At 35.5% G+C, this 23,605-nt stretch overlaps 3 protein-coding genes across 3 annotated transcripts; 1 reads left to right on the top strand and 2 right to left on the bottom strand.

Moving 5' to 3' along the window:
• Positions 1–5,625: 5,625 nt before the first annotated feature.
• LOC125223919 (lysophospholipid acyltransferase LPEAT2) lies at positions 5,626–11,735 on the bottom strand. The gene is made up of 14 exons (XM_048127229.1): positions 11,235–11,735; positions 10,767–10,947; positions 10,543–10,602; positions 10,215–10,378; positions 10,070–10,133; positions 9,706–9,774; positions 9,253–9,348; positions 8,577–8,621; positions 7,820–7,890; positions 7,367–7,433; positions 7,101–7,151; positions 6,572–6,682; positions 6,429–6,476; positions 5,626–5,944 (listed from the first exon to the last, which is right to left on the bottom strand). Exons 1-14 carry the CDS (start codon positions 11,660–11,662, stop codon positions 5,771–5,773), a joined length of 1,629 nt encoding a protein of 542 aa, XP_047983186.1. The 5' UTR covers positions 11,663–11,735; the 3' UTR covers positions 5,626–5,770.
• Positions 11,736–12,791: 1,056 nt separating this feature from the next.
• LOC125218633 (CRS2-associated factor 1, mitochondrial) lies at positions 12,792–15,612 on the bottom strand. Its single transcript, XM_048120347.1, has 5 exons — positions 14,995–15,612; positions 14,262–14,389; positions 13,885–14,110; positions 13,679–13,806; positions 12,792–13,286 (listed from the first exon to the last, which is right to left on the bottom strand). The coding sequence occupies exons 1-5, from the start codon at positions 15,563–15,565 to the stop codon at positions 13,044–13,046; spliced, it is 1,296 nt and encodes a 431-aa protein (XP_047976304.1). The 5' UTR covers positions 15,566–15,612; the 3' UTR covers positions 12,792–13,043.
• A 1,098-nt stretch (positions 15,613–16,710) lies between these two features.
• LOC125223088 (phospholipase D gamma 1-like) lies at positions 16,711–22,127 on the top strand. The gene is made up of 11 exons (XM_048126059.1): positions 16,711–16,996; positions 17,269–19,031; positions 19,245–19,361; positions 19,562–19,756; positions 19,897–20,145; positions 20,333–20,401; positions 20,490–20,637; positions 20,717–20,865; positions 20,989–21,159; positions 21,258–21,455; positions 21,587–22,127. The coding sequence occupies exons 2-11, from the start codon at positions 17,295–17,297 to the stop codon at positions 21,878–21,880; spliced, it is 3,327 nt and encodes a 1,108-aa protein (XP_047982016.1). The 5' UTR covers positions 16,711–16,996; positions 17,269–17,294; the 3' UTR covers positions 21,881–22,127.
• The last annotated feature ends 1,478 nt before the right edge of the window (positions 22,128–23,605 follow it).

The following is a 23,605-nucleotide window of genomic DNA, read 5'->3' as shown; positions in this document are numbered from 1 at the left end:
TGAAGAGAGAGAATAGAGAGAGATTGCAAAATGAGTCATCTCTCTATTTGGTGAGGAAATTGGAGGCGTCCGTACACAATAAGAAAAACGTCAACATGTGTAGTGTGTGAGGATAGACAAAGCAGCCAATCACAGGCCGAAAACGCAAAAAACTTTTATTATGGAATTAACTGACAGTGTGAGACCCTCTCACTACAAAATGGGCCCTTTCTATTCTAGCCTAATCTTTCTTAATTTGTCACTAAATTATTTTCAAATACTATCCACTAATATTAGTACTATGTATTTCTTGGACGTGTCTTTTACTATAATAGTAACTTACTTAACCCACATCTACACTTTTCTTTAGAGCGTTTCCATTTCTATTTGTATAGTTTGACTTATAAAACAGGGATGTTGATATATGAATTTGGCCAAATTATGGCACTTATGAATTTTAAAATTATTTTAAAGTATCACAAACTTTACATTGGAGTACTTTTACTTTCCAACCTGACCTAATAAGATATTTTTGGTAAAAACTTATTCTTCGTGGGCAACCATGAAACATTCATGATATTCTAGATAAGTTTTTAAGTTCGTGGCAAGTAGGATGAGAAGTCAAGTTGATTTATTAGTACTAAATAGAATTAAAAAGGTCATGTATGTTGGTCAGATGTGGTGATTGACCCGCCGTGAGAAATAATAAACAAAACATAAAGTTTATGATATTTTAGACTAATTTTAGATTTGTGGAAATACCAATTTAGCCAAAGTTAGTTGGATATAATGATTGACCCACACGTCTTGCCGGGTGTCGGGCATCGTGCCCATTGTGACAGTAACAAACCAATTTAGACACATGTGAATTTATGCATTGGACTCATGTATGCACATAAGGTCTTCCAGGTGCGTCTCCTGGTCAACACATGTCTATAACTACGGTTGTTACAACAGCCATGATGAGGTGATACGAAGGAGCTGCCCATTCAAACTGAAACATTTGAATATGTATCATGCAACATTGATTCATATAGTCTCTTTCTACAATGGGCTACGCCTATAACTAAGGTAGTCATTCCATTAATTTTACATACCACATAACTCATTATACAACAAAGCTTTGCATCGTTTTCTATTGTCGAAAGCTATTTTACATACCACATAACTCATTATACAACAAAGCTTTGCATCGTTTTCTATTGTCGAAAGCTATTTTACATACCGCATAACTCATTTCATGCCTCCTTCAGTTCATCAGAGCTCATCTGTCTGTGGTTCTCCTACACCATAGATAAAAAATTGTTTCATCTTTTGAGATGACACGCAAATCGAGAGCATTACCAAGTTGTACCTCAATTTGCAAGAAGAGATCATCCTCAACTTGGCTTGATTCTTATAAATTTCTAATTCTTTTATATTATAGATTGTATTGCGTCTTCAAGTGTTTCTATACCCCGTTAACAATGAATCAAGAATATAAGTTTTAAGTGAATGACCCATAAAAAGGAATGTGATATTCGTTTGATAAATCGACAAAATTACTTTCAAAATGGTAATGGTATCTTGGACAATAAGTCAATATGCGAGTTCCCCACGTATGTTTCGTATATCTTTCAAACAAGTACGTATTCCACAATATGGTAAATTTCCATTTAGACGATGGCCTAGCTAGTCCTATCATAGATTCATATTTCGTCAAATATAGAGGGATTCTTGATAATATTTTTTATTTACTCAAACCACATCTATCAATTAGGCAACATTTTTCTTAAATTACATGTAACATGTGTTTACATTTTAAGAAGACTTTTTTGTTAGGTTTGTAAAACAACCTAAACCTTAGAGTTACCCTTAAATAAAATTAATGCATTTCGTATTATTAAGCAATAAAATCAGACAGTCTATATATAATACTAGTTAACTTTGGGGTCCAATTGAATCATTAGAGTGTGGGTCGAATCATTCATACGGTTGGAATCATATAAATCAAATATTTGTTTAAAGTAAATTAAACTATTTTATTAGTAATTCCTTATCACTCTAATTTGTTCAACATAATAAATAATTTATGCTATCTATTTGGGTATTATCCAAATATTTATGTTAATTAATATTGACAATAGAATATAATTAGATGAAAAATTAATGATACCGTTAGCATATAATACTCCATCATAATATAAAGTTACCAATGGTATATATATACTATCACTACACTACAAAAAAATATCGAACTAATTAACCAAAAATGTTGGCAAGTCTACGTCCAATTAATATCTATAGTTGTATATCGTACTCTGTTAATTAATATTCGCCATTAGATGACGGACCTATATATATAACTCTATTTGCGCAAAGTCCAAGGTTTTGTTTAGCTAGATGGTTATAATCTTTATTTTTTTCGGAAAAAATTTCATATTACAAAAATGAGGTAAATAGTCAACATTCAAAAAAAAAACAATTACTTTTGCATCATGTAACGGTAGAAACCAAACGGATATGATCGCACTCGTTTTATTTTGAAGATAAATGGAGTATAAGAAACAACTTAACTTTTTTTTTGTTACCCCTTTTATGCTAATGCTCCCATTGGCACTCGTTTTATTTTAAAGATAAATGAAAGAAGCAACTTAACTTTGTTGTTACCTCTTTATGTTCCCACTTTCTAATATTAGACATTCCATTTTCTATTTAAGTCCAACTAAAGCTCGCCTAAGCCCTTTAATAGTTTCTCCCTATGATTTGACATACACTATAGTGATAAAATAAAATAAATTAACTTGATGTGTCTATATATCCATCCTCCTAAAAGTGGACTTTGTAATTTATTCCCACTTATAGTAAATAAAGATCCCATATATAATTAGTACATGAATAATCTAGAATGTCATCTAACTTTAAAATAAATTAAGATCAATGATTACCTTTTAATACATTTTATTTGATATTCCATCTATAATCGTAGCAAACTAAAGATAGGATGGATTCCATGCTTCATGTGTACCTTATGCATACTAATAATGCTAAGTCATACCCGATTTTAACACTACAACTGTGAGATGTATGCAGATAGCTATGATGATCGCACATGATGGTGGTCACCCTTTTACATTAAAATATGCATATATCGACAGCGTTATGCGTGTCATTTCACACCAATCGCGGACGATATGATTAATTAATAGTCAAAATCAAACACTAATCGATATCTGTATCCCACTAAAACCTTTATAATTTTGATTTAGAGACCTTAACTAATGGGAAATAATATTTCTCACCACCTAAAAAGATTGAACTTTTGATTTAGGGTTCACAAAATGGGAATGGTCCCGGTGAGAGAAAGAAATGTGGAGGCAAAGACATGAACAAGTGGATGAGTTGATTCTCGTGGAGATATTTGCAATAAGTATTGTAATTACAATATTTTACATGGGAATCCCCAAAAAAGGTACTATTCTCTCATCTCAAATAAAAAGTTTTAATTTGTTATTTTAGTTCATTTAACTTAAAAGTCCCAATCCATATTTACTACTATTATTGAAAAATAGACCTCACAATTTATTAATTCGTTTTATTTACAACTCTTTATAAAGCTCTTTATAAAGCTAATATATAAAAATGAAATTCAAATAACTTGTTTTTAGTCTCTTAATTATTCCACTAATGCACATTCAATCAATTCTTCAAAACTAGTCTAGAATTAAGTTCAAACTCTGAGAAAGTGTTATAATAATCAAAGTAGGTGATATTAAAATGCCCTAAACCCAAAAGTTGTGGTGCCGACACATGTCGGCAAGTGGGTTGGGTGTGATGTTTATAGGTTTCTTCGAACTCTTTTTGGTATTTTTAAGAATTTTGGGTACAAATATTAAGAAAATGTATGCCATTCTACGTGGGAGGGGACCACTCTTCTTAGGGTGTGGCAAATGCGTCTCTTATTTACTTTCCAAATCTAGGTTTGTCGGAAATTGCAGTTTAAATCATTAATAATACTAATAAAAATAACATCAACTATAGATAACTGCAACATCATATGTGGAGTACAACATTTTTATAAAAATAATAGCTTCATTTGTGAATGTCATAAATTTCAATGGTAAACTATTAGCTGAGGAAAAGGAGTAAATATGGATCAAATAAAAAAAAAAGTACTACTAGTAAATAAGTAAGTTTTATAAATAGAAATGAGAGTAATCTGGTGGACAGAGAAAAAAAAAAAAAAAAAAAAAAAAAAAAAAAAAAAAAAAAAAAAAAAAAAAAAAAAAAAAAAAAAAACTTAGGCAATTTGGTAGATAGAGGAGTGCAAGCAAAATATCAAAATATAAAAACTAACAACATGATATATTAGTTAATTTTCTGACACTTCTTGTAATTTTATCGTATAAACAATTTAAATTCTTTTCTCTATTCTGTACAAATATATTGAAAAGTTTTTTTGTATGCTTATTAAATATGGGGTTTGTTGTGCTACATCACAAGATCTGGGATTTTGTCGATCTAGCAAATCACTTAAACAAATTATTATATTTTCTTGAATACTCCTAGAATTTAATATTTCGATATTAATTTGATCTTTAGGATCGTCTCTTGACCTATCATTATTCAACATTTTGTGAATTTTCTACGTGGAGATTTTGATTGGAGATCATTTTCATACCGTTTTGGTAAAGTTTATGAAGATGAATTAACAAATGTAGAAACCTTGATTTGTACATACCAAACTTACCTAGTTATATTTCCTTGTTTAGAAGTGCCGCAATTATTGCATACTTACGTGGACGTTGTGAGTGTGTGTGATTCCAATAAGTGAAATCTGCCCAATCCATTTTTTCTTTTTCTTTTTCTTTTTTAAATTGGATTGTGCACTAAGAATTTTTTTTTTGTCATAAATATAATCATGAGTTTCACATTGGATAAAATTAAGTGGAATCAATTTCAGTGGGATTATAATTATGATAATACAGTAGAATATGTAAATGATAAGGTTCAAATAATAGTGTTATGTAAAAATATAACAATTGTTGCTTTGTATCTACAAATAATTTATACTGAATTCACAAGTCACTTAATTGTATTATTTATGAAATTAGAATTGATGACAAAAGTAACTTTTTTACTATGAAATGATAATGCTTCGCTTGTACTTAGTCCCATCGTTTAGTACAATCAGTTATTTAAGTCATATACTACAGTATAGATTCATAATAATTGAACCAATCCTCATTTAAATTTTTTGAAAAACATAACTCGATAATCCCTTTAACATTATTGAGTCAGCTAAAAGATATTTTAGCACTTGGTAAAATTTAATGTAATTTGCGTCAACTTTGTTCATCCGGGTATAATTGTGCCACATCTCTATAATTCGGGATTAATTTTCCGTTGAATAAACAGCATTGTTGATATTGACCCCAAAAAACGACGATAGGCCCAGCCAATAATAGTACTATAAAATTAAATAGGTTTGGTATATAAATAGGTAGTAGGTCCATTTTGGACAAAACATAATTGATGGCATTTCGTTGCAATGAATGATCCAAGGCCTAAATTGTACTACCATCTTTTTCTACAAATTTACCAAAATAAACTTAAAATTCCATAGCGCACATGTCAAAATTCAAATTCACATACAAACACTCTCAATGATGCCCCCACTAATAAATACTAACAAAATAGCTTTCACAAGTAAATGTTACAAAATTTTAGGAAAATGCACTATAAGAGGAGTAACCTTCTATGTAGATCGTAACATCTAATAAAACAATAGCATTACTGTCGGGGTGAATCGTTACAAGATTTCCTCTACTAAATTTCGATCATCTAATAAGGACAAACCTCTGTGGAACAATATGGGTGCAAAAAGTGCTATGAGCAAAGGGTGCCGTCTCAAGCAGGAGATGAAATCGTCGCAGCTGATCATACTGTCATTATCCACATCAAACAAACTAAAGAGCCCGTGAATCTGTATACACCACAAGAAACAAGTCTGAGAAAATAAGATAATAAGCAAGTAAAACATGTGATATACATCTGCATTCTTTGGTCCTAACAGATTACAGCGAAACGAAACTAAGTGTTCGAAGCAGATATTAGCATCTACGATCATTAATGACAACATTTCAGGTATCCAGCTATACAGACTGCACGAGTCAGAAAACATACTACGTACACATACATAAATTTTAAAATCTAATGTAAAATTTATCATATGTACATCAGTACATGTGTACATGAATTCGTACAAGCTAATTATTTAATCCACGAGAGCAAATTATAATCGAGCATCAACATATGCCACAAACTATAAGAAATGTGTCTAGTTAAGCAGCATATTGTCCATATTAAAAATACTCTCAACTCTCAGATAAGATGAGTTAATTAAGTGGCAGATTAGGAGATAAGGTAAGAAATTAAGTGGAAGATTTTGTTGATACTAGCGAACTAACCTCGTCAGAATTTAAACTTGGAATTGATAGCGAAACTGCATCTTGTAACTGTCAAAGAAAAAAGGGGGGGCGGGGTGAATCTTAGACTAACAGTCACGGCCAATATTCAGAATCAGCATCAAGAGCCAGATATAGTTATAAACCTCTTGCTTCGAAATGTGACCTTTCCCATTAATATCGCATTCACCAAATGCTGCATCACATGTGCGTCGAAATAGAGGCTGCTTCAAAATGTGGGCTGAACCAAGCAAGAACTGAAATGACGTAACATTTCAACTGTGAGGAACATCTTGAACATGATATATCATATTAACATCCCTAAAGCACACATCTGGTTGAGATTCTACAGAGCAGAATTATGCTTATTTCTTTCTAATGTTAAAAGGCCTAACTTCATCTTGTTGAGCAGTACAACTAGAAAGCCCGAGTCAGTAAGGAGGCATTGGCTCACAAAAGATAAGAGTGGAAGGAAAAGAAAATCAGGAGATTGAAAATATAATACTACAAGATTTTACAAAATGAGTATATTTGAATTATTTAACCATATGATATTAGAATCCAGAATGAATCCCCAGTAGGTCTTGAGATACATGTGGTTGGATAAAACCTCTAGTATTGGTTGTGTTGCAAATATCTATATAGAATTATATTAATACAGAATAACAAACTTACCTGCTTAAATGATATTTTACCCATCTTCTGCACATCAATAAATTCAAACATCTGCGGAATAAGAAGAAAAATGTTCAGTAAAATCCATGAGAATCTGGGTAAAACTGAAATTCCGGGAGGTATCACCCAAGCTGTAATTGCAATTGCATACACAATTGTGACATCCGTCATAATCATTTTGGATGCATTCAGAGACACCAAGTCACCATTGAAAGAGGTAAACAGTTCATTAAGGAGATTGAAACACAGAAACAATTAGAACTAACCTTCTCAGAAAGGCCACAAGGTTTCAGTCTCAGAGCTCTGAGAAAATAATGGAATTCAACAAGCCCACTGAGATAAATGAAATTGTATTAGAACTGAAGCAAGTTTTAAAATGTTGCATGGTCATCTTAATTTTACTAGAACATGCAAATGGTTGAGCTTTATGAGAAATCATTCCCTCTTCTTTAGTAAGTGAGTACAGAAAAAATCAATGGTTATCCAGACAGTGACCTATGTTTTGAATTTTAAGTACAGCATAGATAAGACTTAGTTACTAAGCCCAATATCAAATGCCAGATTTGAAAGCTAGGTACAATAATAAAATGATTTATCGTTTCTTAGTCATGATTAGTGCATTACAAGGTTTGTTAGAGGGTATACCCAGAAATCACTTGTCTTACTGAAGCAATTCTAACATTGTATATTTAATGCAACAGAACAAAATTTCAAAATACCTTGGATCTGGATTCATTGACAGAAATATCTCCAAAAACTCAACTGCTTCCAGAGCACTCAGACGCAATGACTGCAGTTAAGTGATGCGATAAATCAAAAGAATTGCATTTACTTAACAAAATTTCTGCATGATCCAGATATTGAGGTAAATAGAATTCACTTTGTAACTCAGATATATCTGTTTTATGGTTACTAAGCTTTACCAAAGCCATTTAGCAAAACAAAAGGTCATGTGTAGAACCACCACTACAGCAAGTACACATTGTCACGAGACTTCTGCAATTTGGAGACAATTCTTTGCTGATCAAAGTTCAAAACAATCTACTAAAATGGCATATAAATTATATTCCTCTTTCAGTTCTTGTTCTTTTCTAATTACTTAGGATAATGTTTCCATCTGTTTTGGAAATGCTGCAACCAACTTCTATGAAAAATCATTGAAATGAATATGTAGTAGTCATTCATCAAACGCATAATTGGAATCGTACATTGCCTCCATTATTGTGAAATGCCAGATTCCTTCTTTAAACACAACAGCATTACAGCAAGAGAAATTCAATGATGAAAACTTTGATTCTAAGTAATCAAACAAGCTCTATATATCATTACCTATTTGACTAATTGTGAGAAGTGTTTTGTTAAATGGGATGACACTGAGAGTGGACCCAATATGTCAAACAATTATAGCAAGCAAAAAGAGACATCAAAGGATATTCAAATTTCTTTAAAACTTTAGTAAAAGAGAATTTAACCTACCGATTGTACCCAGCCCAGTTCTACCATGTACAGAGACGGGTTTTCCTGATAAAAGAAAATAGAATAAAGTGAGCAAACATCCATATGGGGATACATTCCATTTGATCAATCATGATTAGACTAGATGGAGAACAAAAAGAACAAATGTATTGAATAATAAATACACATGATACATGTAAAGGCAGAAGAATAAATTTGATTAACACAAATGCCCAAAAATCAATGGTCAAAACACAAATTCAGAAACCTGGACTCCTGAACCAGATATAACAAAACCACAGAACAACATATTATTGCTACAGGTCAACTTCCCTTAAAACATGTTTATTATTTAAGGCACCACAAGTTCTACAAGCAATCCTGAATTCAAAGAAACAAAGGGCACACGTGACACAATCTTATTGAAGTTCTAACATATTCTCTTTTAAATTGAAGGCAAACATAGTTTAGGAACATTAAAAGATCCAGCAAAGAGCTTCTAACTTTTATATATGGTATGGGTACAAGTTCTTTGTTTTATATACTAGATCAATGAGCAGGTTAACACTGTTTCTTCAGTCATATCTAACAAATAAGATGATAATAAGGAAGAAATGAAGGAAAATATAGTGATAGAAAAAGCCATAGACAAAAACGATTGTAACTATTTTAGTGGCGACTGAAAATAATATGCAACCTGCTTTAATTCAGCTGCCTTGGCAAAAAGCATAAAGTCTCCATATGAGTAAGCTGTCTGTACCACATTGAGGGCACTTGCAATGGCACGACCAGTCTGCATTAGGTCAAGCAAACTTAAGAATAAGAAAAAGTAAAGATAAAGGAGCTACAAATAAATTTGCCTAAAATCTAAAATAATTGTAATCAATTAGCTACATACTAAATACTACTACTTCTACCCTTTGTTGTGTCAAAAGCACATTGGGGGTCATGCTGAGTGTTCTAGTATATAGACATACATTAAACATCCACAAAGTTTCAGAGGATTGGAAAAACAAAATTGATAGTTTATTGCAGGCCATTGGAGTGTGTTATGATTGAAATTAGAGCAATAGAAAGGATTCAATGTTACTTCTTCTTAACATAAATGAGAAGTAGCATATCCATATAGAAAAATTAAGACGTAGCTCACCCTCTGAGCAAAATGAACTGCATTTTCCTTCCGACACTCATTAGGATAAGCAAGCGGAAGATATTCCACCTGTGAATAGTGACAAGAGAATGGTATGACAGTATCAGTATGTTGTAGTAACTTTAAACATGCTGTATAAATCACTCCACAGTTGATAGGGAAGCTCCTTATATTACGAAAAAAATGTTACATGAACAAAATGCCATATACACTCCCTTTATATTTCACATGATAATTTGAGTTTCCTATTAATGATAAATGTGACAGCAGCTCGACCATGATAGGATATATACATGTAGTCAAGTTTAGTAGTTCAATCTTACCAATCAATGCATACTGAATGAAATCACATACTACAACTTACCTCCATGAAATTGTGGAACTGCGTAAACATTCTGAACATTAACGCTGTAAGTGTGATATTTCCCCTGAAAAAGATGGCCCAACTATGAGTGAGTGAAAAAGAAATGGGGACGCATATCCAATGGAAAAATCAAATAAGGTATTACCAGGACTGGTCAAAGTGAACATAGGGGTAACGAACAACAACTGGCTGAACAGGATAACCAGGAATGAATGCACCGATTTGAAACGATAAAAGAACTTTTCCATTGCTTGTTGTTCCCTCAGGAAATAAAAGCACACGAGGAAACTGGTTGCAAGAAGCTTTTCTCTGTTTTCAGATCCTTAAAAGAACATTTCTGTATCAAATAGCTTATATATAGATAAATTGAAAATAATTGCATTTTTAATCAATAGACAATTATACCAGAAATACTCATATGTTTGTTTCAGTTCAAGACAGAAAAAATGACAGAGCATACCAGATTTTCCTACCTTTATTTCATTTACAGCATGCTTCCTGGATGACTTTGAAAATCTATCAACATAAATAACCTAATGCAAGAAACGGCATCATGATCAGATAATATATGAGAACTAAACAAAATGCATTGTAGGAACATGTGTGCTTTCCTAACTGAACACCAAAATAAAAAGCAACCAAATCATACTGAAATAATAAATTGTTAAGATATAGTAACAGATTTATCCAATTATACCTGCATTGCTCTAATGATGGTCCCAACAAAAGGCATGGAATCATGTGAATCTGCGGACACTATGGTGGGAAATAATTCATAGAAAAAGAAAATTGGATCAATGTATGATACATGATTAGACACAACAATAGGAGCAATTTCCCTTGGAGCAGGCTTTCCTTTTCTTTTTATCCAATGGTATCTGCAGAACAAAAGAAACAACAGTCAGTTTCTGAATCAACAAAAACTCAAATCATTTAAATATTCCAAGAAAGAGGGAAACTTCACTCGTACTAATCCCAATTATCAAACTGAAAACTTAAAAAGTAGGACATGGAATTTGCATTGATGACAATCACAAAAAGGAAGCTTTAAACATGGAATTCTAAAATAGGACAAATTAAGAGGTAGCTGAAAAGCAATCAGTCTGATTTTTCGCTAACCGAACTAATCATTAGAAAGAAGGTAATAAAGTTAAAGAGGTTTTACCCAAAGGAGAAAAGGATAGCCCGGCCACAAAAGCGGGTGAGCCGCATGAGCCGGCAGCGCCACCTAGGCATGGGATTCTGCCTGTCCTTCCACCCATACAGCGCGAGACGCGTCGTCAAGTAGCCGACCATCAAACACAGGCCGAATAGCACGAGGCGAACCGCCGCGATGGGCAAGCAGAGGAGGATCTTCAGCCACTCGTATAACCCCTCGATGTTCGCCGTGTGGTTGCGGTACGGATCGATGGTGATGGGCGCGGGCACCTCGAATCCATCGTGCGCCCCGACGAAGGCGTACGGATTGTGGCGATTGTCGTCTCCCGATTGAATTGGGGGTTGGGGCTGATCGTGGACGGTGACGATGTGGTGCGGCGGCGGCTGCTCCGAGGAGAGGAGGGGAGCGGAGAGAGAATGGTCCTCTACCGCCATTGATGAGAGAGAGAGAGGGAGAGGATCCAATCCAGAGATTGATTCTGTGAAATTTGGGAAATTAAACAATGATGAGAAAGGAGGGAAGAGAGAGAAACAGACAGCCATCATGGAATATGTATATTCTATGGTTTTCTCCACGTGAGTCGCACGTGATGGATTCGAAAGTACGTTAATGCCCTCCCACTTTAGGCCTTAAATTTGGCATGGACCGCGTTCGCCAATATTGAATAAAATCAGTTTTTAAGGTAACTAAATTATTATAAATTTCATAAATCACTGCACATCATGAATACATATTATAATCTGAATAATTGGACAGTCAAAATACTACATTCAGTTTGGATTTTTCAATTTTAGTTTGATTTGTATTTAATGCTATAGATTTTAGATTTTTTTATTTGGATTTTCAATTATTTCAATCCTATTCATATTTGTATTATCTCAAAAACGAACTTACCAAAGTAAAGTCAGACCCACGAGAAAAGGAAACCCACTAAACGATTAATTACGCTTATCCTAAAACTAATCAGTATTCAAGATTTTTTTAAGAAGACAATATTCAGCAAAATGTTGACCACGCACAAATTGAATTATATATTTATTTAGATTACAAAATTTAGTCAAAATATGATCATTGCTATAAAATTTAAAAATTAAATGGGAGTATTAATTTATGAAATTTCATCTTGCCAAAATTGTCTACTGTAGAGGTTGACCCTTGGAATGAGGAGGAAAAAATTGGCCACATGGTTAGATAATTTTGATTATCATGATGACATTATCGATTTTATTTTACCTGAACTTATACGAATAAGATAATTGAATTTTTTTAAATTTTTTAGTATGTTACTTCAATTTAGGAGGCTCGCCAAATTTTTACCAAAATTTAATTTAAATATCTATTATCTCGGTGTAAAAATATACAGTACTATCATCGGGTTAAAACTTATTCAAGTTGAAAAAATTGTTTAATTATTAGCTTGAGTGATCCACACAGCAGTCATCATTGATGCCCTTATTCAATCATCACTATATAAAAAAAGCTGGAAATTAAAGCTATAAATACAATATACAATTATACATACTTAAAATTATATTTACAGTAAGTTTTAAAACTATTTGTACGTGTAAAAATAAACACGATCAATAGATAACTATAGTCTATACATGATGCACAACATATAGCTCATGAAAAATCACACCAATCTAAATAAAAGTTCAACTGCATCTTTTCTGCATTTGTGTTTCTTTAACTTGTGTGCATCTTTCTCTGTGGTTGGAGAATCATGGTTCATGGTTGAAGGTTCGGGTCGAATACATACGAGGTTTCTTCAAAGCCAAGGTGTCAAATTTTCATTTCCATCTGCCCATTTTGAGCTCATCTTTCATCCTGCGTTTGGGGAATCGTGGTTCTTGTAGAACAGATCCATGTTTGTGTTGATGACTCATTGTCAGAATCACCGGAATCAAAACCAGCCTCATCTGATGCACTGTCGTTTGGATTGTCGAATGATTCCCTTTCTGTCAGGAAGTAACCTCCCTCTGCTGGCTTATAGTTTCTACCCCTCCATATGACAATCTGCTCCTTCTCAAACGTAACGAGGATGCAAGGAACTAAGTCCTGTATCGATAAAATTAACAAGCCCCAGTTACAGCAGCAGTCGATGCTAGATAAAATCAAGAAATTGATAGAAACATTCACTAGGCAGTCACGTAGTTAGAAGCTATAAAGAAGGAAAAGAACAAAGCTTCCCAAAAAGACTAAAGCTTTGATTTTGAAATATTGAACATATTAGCCTTAAACAGCTACGAAATAGTACATCATTAGTCAAGAAGTTAGATGCTCCATTATATCCTCTTTTTGATAGTAAATCACAATTCTTTGGAAATGACTGCACGAGCCAATTGGCATAAATTTTCGAAACTTGCCAGCTTAATTTGCATATAATCTTCCAATTACCACAACTATGATATGAAATCACTTCCAACTTCAGACAACAGGAAAGCATTTACCTTCAGTTTGCAGCCAATTTTCTTGTAATCACTTCTCGGGAGGCCTTTACAGTCTATCCGGAGCAGCTCATCAGAAAGAAAGGCATCGCGAACCATGGGTACAAGACTTCCATAATAGCCGTTTTTAGCTGACACAGATGGATTCATGTGTCAGAAGATCTCGTACAAGAATTTGTAAATTAACAAACATTGGAGCGAGATTTTACCAAGTCTAGTCAAGGCAGGGACAGATAGCCCTCTTTTCCTCATCTCTTTTGTTTCCTCGATGCTTAAGCCTTCAATGGTAGTTTTTATAAGCCTTGGATACACAGGCTCTTGAGGCTTCCACAGCATAAGTGGAACCACAGGCCTTTTGCTTGGCTTATAATGTCTACCTCTGTAAAGTATAAGCTGGCCACCATGTCTATGGATAATCTTCCCGAATGTTTTGTCCTGAACAAAATTCATAAAAAAGCTCTAAATAAAATAAAATAATAGTAGCAATTAAAACATCAAAGATTTAAATCCTTGCAATGGTGAATAAAAACAAACTCCATCAAGCACTATGCTATCACTAAAACCGTCAAATGGAAAAGGAAAATACCTCCAACTGAGCGCACACATTTTTCATATCGACAGTAGGTACTCCCATACACTTAATCCTAACGGCTTCAGCATGTTTCCAGTGATTATGAATAACATCCAGCATGTTGTGTGTTAATCCATCCCTCCCTATTAAAGAAAACATGAAAGCACCATCAAAAGGTTGTGCTACTTGTCCTAAAACGAACCAGAACTAATTCAGTAATTCATAATATTGCAAATCAGCTCCATTCTTCAGCCTAAGTTTTCGAAGCCATGTCATGAATTTACAAGCATGGTAAAAACAATATGGAGGTGCTTATTTCCCAAATTATGCAAAGATAACCTCATAAACATGACTAAACCCTTTTCAGAGCAGAAAACAAAAGGAGAAACTTTTCTCACTACAAAGCATAACCTCGAGCACCCAGTTCATCAAATACCACGTTACTCAACCTGGCATATAATTATTCCTTCTGATTTGTCGAATTACATAAAATAGAACTCCATGTTATGCAATGTATCAACATACCATGACACCTAGCTATTTAAGAACTATGATTCCATCAATCAGGTATCACCGGCTTCATAGAGGTTAAATTTTATTTGCAGCAGAATGGATCACACCGATTTTAATTACTAGCAACATCTCAAAATCATCAAATTCATACTCTACTTCAAACAAGTTCATCAAATTCAAATCCAGCAGTTCCTGCAAAAGTTCAAAACTTTATAATTAGGGCATAGCCACAAACCCAAATTAATCTGCATCTTGGCTTTAGGCCTCTGAAACCTCTCAACAATGGCCTTCCTCTCAGCATTAGTCAAAGGATCACCCTGAACCATCTCCCTCATCTCTCTCCTCTTCTCCTCCAATTCACCATCAACTCCTGCAGACCCCACTTTCGGGTCCACAGCGGGGGCACAAACACCGGTCCATACCCGGTCCACTCGGCCCGGCCCGAAAGGCGAATATTTGGGTTCCCTCAGCCCGATTGGCCGGACTTTCGTGTTGCTTTCGGTGTAACTGAACTGGAAATCGAACGGCAGCTCGGATTTGATCGGGCGATCGGGTTGATCTAGCGACGACGGCGGGCGGTGAGGGGGTTTGGATCGTTTCCGGGTCCGGGATTCGGGTACGGGTTTAGAATTGGGGCTATTATCGGGCGGGTGCGGGTGGAGAGAGGGAGGGGGGATGAAGTTGTACACCGAGTGGAGCTTCGAAGAGGGCGAGGCAGCGTTTGTCGAGAGAGAGCGGCGCGTGGAGAAAATCGCTATTTCCGGCGGTGTTTTGCGGCGAAGGAGACGGCTGAGGTGGGTTGCCATTTTCTCGTTGCATTACACCATTCGATCAACTGCCAAGGGTTTTAGCCTTTTAGGAATTAGGAATACTCAATTCTCAAGCGAGGGTTTAAGATATTTATTTATTTATTTATTTGTCTAATTTATCATATTTTAGTATTTTTTAATGTTTCGTAACTCATAGATGAAAAATCATTTTATCTCGTCGTGGTTTGAAATACTATGCCCATGATGTTAGCTCACAAATCACTATTTATAAGTTAAAAGTAGATATTCTATCCAAAAAAATTGAATGTTCACACTCAAAAATGTCTCATCACATCTGATTTCTGACCCGATTATTGGTTCAATCATTGAGGCACTAGATTACTCCACGCGGATATCTATACATGATCATTCAAGATATCTAAAAATCCAAATGTTTTAACATTTTATGATTTTATACTAATTTTTGTTTTGACCCCGTTAATATGATTTTTATACATTAATTTCTCATTAATGTATTAGTATGATTTGACAAAAATAAAAGTGGTTAAACTACATAAACTTTTTTAAACAAAGTAGATCTGATTTGAGTCTTATGAGAGAAATAGCCAAAAACTATTGAAAAAAGTATTAGTAGGATTCTTCACGTAGAAAAAGAAACACAAGACATATAATCTACCTAAAATAATCATACGAATAAAAATATTTAAAAATATTTGAAAAGGTAAATAGTTGAGTGGATAATACCCGATACACGAAATATTCCAAATTTTGTAATGGATCCCACACATGAATATGTAATGGGTATCTCATACTCAATACCTGATTATTATTGGATCGGATAAGTATATTTGACACATTTGTTATTAATTTTCCACCCCATAGTACTCCACGAAGCAATCTTTTGAAACATTACTAATTATGTTAAAATTTTAAAACATCACAACAATAGAATGATAGATAAAATAAGAGTGATTAACATTGTAAATCCTACTAATGGAACCCGAATTAAATACTCCCTGATTTTCACATCTATGAATTCGTGCTGTAAATGTATGGAATATAGTTAGTATTTAAAAACTAAAATGTAGGTGGCCAAATTTCGTAAGCTTCTAGAACTAGCGCATAAACATAAAAGATTTGACTTGGTTTTGAAGTGTATATCGCATTTCATACAACGAAACTTCATTCATAACCGGAAAACCGACAACACCAAAGATCGGGAAACATTCTAATGGAAGCAAACGTGTTTCCCCTTCCGCATAATAAGCCAATCAGATAATTCCACGTGTTTCTGAAACCCATTCCTGTGTAACTCCGAATCCTGGAAATCCTATGAAAAAGCCGGTAGAAAGGTCGAATTCTGCTTGAATCTAATCTAAACAGATAGAATTAGGGATTCCTTTGCGTAACGCGCTCATTTCGCATTGTTTGTTCAGACGATCACACAAGATATTCACGAATTAAAAGGTAAATCTTCTTCATCTTAGTCTCATTCAGAATTCCGACTTGAATACGATCGAAGCTTTTTCTTATATTCGTGAAATTTGTTGGAGAATTTAAGAGACACCTCTTTTGATAATCCGTCCTCAATCAATCCTCTAATCTATAAAAACACGATCTTTATCTGCACCAATCATTAGCTGTAGCTGCTGATTGATGATTGATAGGCCGATCATCACTGAATTCATGTAGGAGAGGCCCGTTTTGATCAATGTGCTTTGTGTTTGTTTGATTTCTAGGGTTTGAATTTTCATAGAAATCGGAAATGGAGAACCAGAACAATTACCCTGCACATTCATACCCTTACAATCCTGCCTATGGCTATCCCAGTGGGCCAGCGCCTCCTAATCATTACCCTCCGCCTGGTGCGTATCCGCCTCCTAATCTCAGTGGACAGCCTGCGTATCATCCTCCGCCTGCCGCCCCATACGCGGCCTATCCACCCTATCCTTACTATCAAACCCCCTATGCCTCTCCGCCCCTGAATTATCACTATTCAAGTGCTCCAACGTCGCCACTGCCTCCCCCTTCAGATTATACTTCACACCCTTACACATACCATGGATATCCAGCTGCTTCGCCATCGTCTTCTCCTCCTCCCCATCCTCACCCTCCGCCATCATCATCGCCTCCTCCTCCTCAGCCTAATTTTGAGGCATATGGTAGCTTCAGATATGGCTCGTTTCATTATCTCCACCATCAAGCATCCGGGCGGTTGCAGCCTCCGGATGCTCACCCCGTAACTCCTCCTAGAGACGGCATTGATCACCATCACCAGGGTAATTTGTCTCCTCTTTGTGATTCAGCTCACTCGGAAGAAAGTTTTTCAAGCCACCCTCCACTTTATCCACCTATTGACGACCATTTGGCAAGCATGCAGTTGTCTGAGATTCAGACGAGGCCACCTTCTGCACCAGCTTCCCCTCCGGCCCCTGCAGCTGCCACTGTTGGTCCTCATAAGTTTCACTCGGGACCTCTGCCAGTGACTACTACTGGGACAGGGGGTAAACCCGGGCATCATCACAGATTTTCATTGTGGGAGGGACCTTCAATCAATATGGTGTCTCATCCGCCGTCATCAAGTAATGATCATAGCATGCAGCTTGTGCCAGTTTCACCTTCTAAAACATCTCTAAAGGTTTTGCTCTTGCATGGGAACTTAGATATTTGTATATATGAAGCAAAGAACCTCCCAAACATGGATATGTTCCACAGAACCATAGGGGATATGTTTGACAAATTGCCTGGTAACTTGACGAGCAAGCTCGAAGGGCACATGAAAAGTAAGATTACAAGTGATCCGTACGTCTCCGTAACAATAGCAGGTGCCACTTTTGCAAGGACTTATGTTATAAGCAATGATGAAAATCCAGTGTGGATGCAGAACTTTACAGTTCCGGTAGCTCATTATGCTGCCGAAGTGAACTTTGTTGTGAAGGATAACGATATTGTCGGGTCTCAGTATATAGGAACGGTATCGATTCCAGTTGAGCATATATATGGAGGAGAGCAAATAAAGGGATTTTTCCCAATCCTTAGTGCTAGTGGAAAGCCTAGCAAGGCTGGAGCTGTCTTGAGCCTTTCGATGAAGTATACTCCAATTCAGCAATTGAGCATATACTACAACGGAGTTGGAGCCGGCCCCGATTATATTGGAGTCCCTCAGACTTATTTTCCTCTCAGGAGAGGTGGTAGAGTGACTCTTTATCAAGATGCTCATGTACCTGATGGATGCCTCCCGAATCTGACTCTCGGAAATGGCATGCAGTATGTTCATGGGCAATGTTGGCGAGACATCTTTGATGCGATACGCCGAGCTCGACGCCTGATATATATAACTGGATGGTCAATCTGGCACAAAGTCAGACTTATTAGGGATGATAATTCTCTATCTGATTACACGTTGGGCGAACTTCTGAGATCGAAATCGCAGGAAGGAGTTAGAGTGCTGCTTCTAGTGTGGGATGACCCTACATCAAGAAGCATATTGGGATACAAAACGGTAAGTGCTCAATTCATTCTAAACATTTAAATTGAGGCACTTAGCAGTTACATGTCAACATCATCTACAAAAGTGATCACCTTCTGCTTCTCTTTGTCATTTTTAGCATAAAACGCAATTATCATTTGAGTCATTGAGAAATTCATGTTACAGTTTGGTTTGGTAGTGTCTGTTTGAAAAACATTATCGTCTTAGAGTTTCCTTTCATAACAGGATGGGGTCATGCAAACTCATGATGAAGAAACTCGCCGGTTCTTTAAACATTCTTCTGTTCAAGTGCTTCTTTGTCCCCGAGTGGCTGGAAAGCGCCATAGCTGGATGATGCAGAGGGTATGTTTCAAATGCACGTTTTTTGGTTTTATCTTTTTAATTGAGATATTCATGTCTGATGTTTAAGTTGAAGCTAGGAGGTTGAGTTTCAAATATACCTCTAAACTCAGTCTTTTGTTTTGGAGCCATCTACTTTATATTGGTATAGTTATTGTAAATCATGGTGTTTAGTTTATTTTTTCTTTTTTTTCCATGATCAGGAAGTTGGAGTCATTTATACACACCATCAGAAAACTGTGCTAGTGGATGCCGATGCTGGAGATAACAGAAGAAGAATAATCGCTTTTCTAGGAGGACTAGACCTATGTGACGGGCGTTATGATACTCCACGCCATGCTTTATTCAGAACACTGCAAACTTCCCATTCAGATGATTATCACAATCCGACATATACGGTAATTCATTCATCCTATATCCATTTAATGTTTTTATGGGCATGCTTTGTTTTCAAGGATATATTCCTCTCTAATATGTCAAGAATTAGCAAACTGCATGGCTTCTATCTATTTGTTGATTCAAGTCGCTACGTGAATAGGGTAGTACAACCGGATGTCCAAGAGAACCATGGCATGACTTGCACTGTAAAATTGATGGGCCTGCAGCGTACGATGTCCTGAGTAATTTCGAGGAGCGATGGCTGAAGGCTTCAAAGCCTCACGGCATCAAAAAGCTGAAGATTTCGTACGACGATGCTTTGCTTCGAATAGAAAGGATGCCTGAGATATTGGGGTTGACTGATGCTCCTTGTATCAATGATAATGACCCTGAGGGTTGGCATGTGCAGGTATACTAATCTCGTCGAGCTATAGGTCAAATTTCGATCTTGGATATATAACAAGGAGAGGACTAATTAAAATATTCTCTCTTCAATATTGTTTTAATTTTCAAGTTTAACAGGATAGATTGAAAAATGCAACCTAGCTTTGTGGGGATTGCATTTGATTATTATTCTTCTTTGGTGCGATTTTCAGGTGTTCCGGTCTATTGATTCAAACTCTGTCAAAGGATTCCCGAAGGATCCTAAAGATGCTATGCACCGGGTGAGTTGAAAGATAGATTTGTTTGCAACCTGTTCTCTCAAGTGTTTATTTTTTTCACTAAAAGGAATAATGCCTTTCATGAAAACAGAACTTGGTCTGCGGAAAGAACCTTCTTATAGATATGAGCATACACACTGCATATGTAAAGGCTATTCGCTCCGCCCAACATTTCATATACATCGAGAACCAGTACTTTATCGGGTCGTCTTACAACTGGAGCCAGTACAAGGATGTTGGTATGCACTACTATGTCTTGAAAGAAATCCCAACAAATTCAGCAGCCTCTCATTAAAAGCAATATGTAATTCTGTGTAGGTGCCAACAATCTGATTCCGATGGAAATTGCCTTAAAAATCGCGGAGAAAATCCGAGCACACGAGAGATTTGCAGCTTATATTGTCATTCCGATGTGGCCGGAGGGCAATCCGACAGGGGCTGCTACACAAAGGATTTTATTTTGGCAGGTAGAGATATTGGCATTTATCTGTACTTTTGTATAATTTTGGCTACGTGCTATCTGACGATCTTGCTGATTCAGCCTTGAGTTTTTTGAGAGTGTTATAACTCCTTTGGCTTTCCTTTTCCAGCACAAAACAATGCAAATGATGTACGAAACTATATACAAAGCGTTAGTTGAGGTGGGGCTCGAGGATGCTTACACACCTCAAGATTACTTGAACTTTTACTGCCTTGGCAACCGTGAGGCTCTTGATGCAGGCGAGGCGCCCGATAGTCAGCCCATAACCAACAATCCTCAGGTACTCTATCATTGTTCACCAATTAAAAGTGCTTCAAACAAAGATAGCTTAGACCTCGATTCTGTGCAAGGCTTTTGTGTAACTTCTTTCGTTTTCAGGGGCTCAGCCGGAAAAGCCGCAGATTCATGATCTATGTTCACTCAAAAGGTATGATAGTTGATGATGAGTATGTAATCCTGGGTTCTGCAAACATCAATCAGCGATCGATGGAGGGCACTCGAGACACGGAGATCGCAATGGGAGCGTATCAACCGCAGCACACCTGGTCAAAAAGACTATCTAGTCCTCAAGGACAGGTAAAACCGTTGAACCAAATCTCAGAAAACATGGTCTGTTTTTCACATATTTTCCATATCGTTGCAATTAACCGTGTGAACATCAAGATACTAATCTACATTCTTGATGTTTGGACTTGCATTTTGGGCAGATATATGGATACAGGATGTCTCTATGGGCGGAGCATGTTGGGTTTTTGGAAGAATGCTTCACACGGCCGGAGTCCTTGGAGTGCGTTCGACGTGTAAGGTCGTTAGGTGAAGCCAACTGGGAACAGTTTTCATCCCCACAGGTATCAGAGATGAGGGGGCACCTTATAAAGTATCCTGTGGATGTCGACCGACAGGGCAAAGTGAAGCCTATCCGTGGTTTCGAAACGTTCCCAGACGTTGGAGGTAACACTGTGGGATCATTCATTGCCATACAGGAAAATCTAACCATATAATCCACTTATTTTATTTTGTAACATACACAAAAATTTTGTTAAGGGTTCAATTGCTTGGTTTGGTTTCTGCAAGCTCAATCATTGTACATATGTTTTGGGAGTGAAATAAGTTATGAGACTACCATTTTTTTTTGTAAAGCATTTTGCTTCATGTACATTGTAGATTTGGAGTTATGATACACACACACACATATATATATAGGAGGTGGAAATGGGTGATGAGCAATGAAGTTATCAATTGTTTAAATTTTGTACTCCTAGTTTTTTTTTTTTAAAAAAAGTGGATCAATAAAGATTCCTCAGGTATATACATGGTGACTGAAATCTTCGATTTATTGGATATTTAAGTTATGTTTCAGTCAATGTAAATAGATTAGTTAATCCTTTGGAAATACCCTAAAACGGGCCCTACTTGAAGTGGACCACGTTTCACGGGCTTTCTCTAGAAGCACACCCTAGTACAGATATATGGGCCCAGCCCTCATTTTCGTTGTTCTTTTATTTATACTACTACTAGTATTTATTTATTTATTCATTTGGAAATAGCTCCACTTGGAATTACTAGTTGTTATACATTCTGCAAAGCACAATAGCGCCAGCATGTGTGTGATATTTTAATCTGACAAATAAAATTTTGACCAAATTAATTTATTACTACTTCTTCGAAATTTTCACAATGCCAGTTAACCCATCTCAGTGTTAATCCATGTTTTGTCATTATCTAATGGGTTAAATGTTAATTAAAGGTTGTATCTTCGAATAAAAGCACAAAACCTACCCACTTCCCCTAACACTTTTTGATTCATGAATAAAAATCAAGATCTTTCATACATGACCCTAATGTTTATTTTTGAGCAAATTGTTTGAAAAATTATGAAATTGAGTTAAGTTTTGATGCTGCAACTTTGAAAACCTATCAGAAAAAACTATAAAATTAGATTTATTCTCAATCATCTTATAGTAAAAAAATTCTAATATGGCAGCTGAAAAATTATGTACTATTTGAAAATCACTGCCGATAAGTTAAACAATGTTGTTTTCTTTTCTCATAAAGAAAACGACAATGTTTGATTAGAACAAGTATATAACTATAATATTCACTATGAAAAAACAAAAATAAATCCATATTTATTATGACATGCTAGAATCAAACTATGTTTCATAATTTTTTTTAACAATTTATCATTTATTTTATTAAAAAAAATAAAAATAAAATTGTACGACAAGGATAAATTGTCCATATTTATAGTCAAGGCCAAGTGTCCACCTTGAATGCACACAAACACAATAGAGAATCACATAAAAAATTTACCTCAATAGTAAATAAGAGGAAAATAACCCCACTTCTAGGAATAAGTCAAATAAATCTCGAATATTCGTAATGAAAATATGATAAAATAATGATAGTGATTAGGACGAACCCACTTTTAATGTGGACCACCTACCTAAGAGGTGGTGCCCTCACTTTTCCACCAAATTATGGTGCCATGGTCCCTTGACTATGGGCGCACACTTTTAATACCCATCTCAAGTTTACAATTGTCCCTCATACTTAAGGCTCTATATAAAAATAGACAAAGTATTAAATAAATAAAAGCATTTTTATTTAGTTTCTTGATATGTTCTTCACCTTGATGGCTGTATTTAATTTCGAGAAAGCCACATACAATTAGTTTTGCTTTATGAATTTTTCTCTCCCTAAGAAATAAATCAACACTCAAAATA

This window comes from Salvia hispanica, chromosome 4, assembly GCF_023119035.1.
Source record: "Salvia hispanica cultivar TCC Black 2014 chromosome 4, UniMelb_Shisp_WGS_1.0, whole genome shotgun sequence".
Lineage (NCBI taxonomy): Eukaryota > Viridiplantae > Streptophyta > Magnoliopsida > Lamiales > Lamiaceae > Salvia > Salvia hispanica.
This window is presented reverse-complemented; position numbering and strand designations above follow the sequence as displayed.

Excerpts from the sequence above, each read along its gene's own strand:
- LOC125223919 (XM_048127229.1), bottom strand. The coding sequence starts at position 11,662 with ATGGCGGTAGAGGACCATTCTCTCTCCGCTCCCCTCCTCTCCTCGGAG. Across the intron at positions 9,349-9,705 it reads CAGTTCATTTTGCTCAGAGG|ACTGGTCGTGCCATTGCAAG; the intron begins GTGAGCTACGTC and ends GACCTAATGCAG. Across the intron at positions 6,477-6,571 it reads GTCACATTTCGAAGCAAGAG|TTACAAGATGCAGTTTCGCT; the intron begins GTTTATAACTAT and ends TTTCTTTGACAG.
- LOC125218633 (XM_048120347.1), bottom strand. The coding sequence starts at position 15,565 with ATGGCAACCCACCTCAGCCGTCTCCTTCGCCGCAAAACACCGCCGGAA. Across the intron at positions 14,390-14,994 it reads CAAGATGCAGATTAATTTGG|GGAGGGATGGATTAACACAC; the intron begins GTTTGTGGCTAT and ends TTTCTTTAATAG. Across the intron at positions 13,287-13,678 it reads AAATTGGCTGCAAACTGAAG|GACTTAGTTCCTTGCATCCT; the intron begins GTAAATGCTTTC and ends TTATCGATACAG.
- LOC125223088 (XM_048126059.1), top strand. The coding sequence starts at position 17,295 with ATGGAGAACCAGAACAATTACCCTGCACATTCATACCCTTACAATCCT. Across the intron at positions 20,146-20,332 it reads CTGAGGGTTGGCATGTGCAG|GTGTTCCGGTCTATTGATTC; the intron begins GTATACTAATCT and ends TGCGATTTTCAG. Across the intron at positions 20,638-20,716 it reads GAGCCAGTACAAGGATGTTG|GTGCCAACAATCTGATTCCG; the intron begins GTATGCACTACT and ends AATTCTGTGTAG.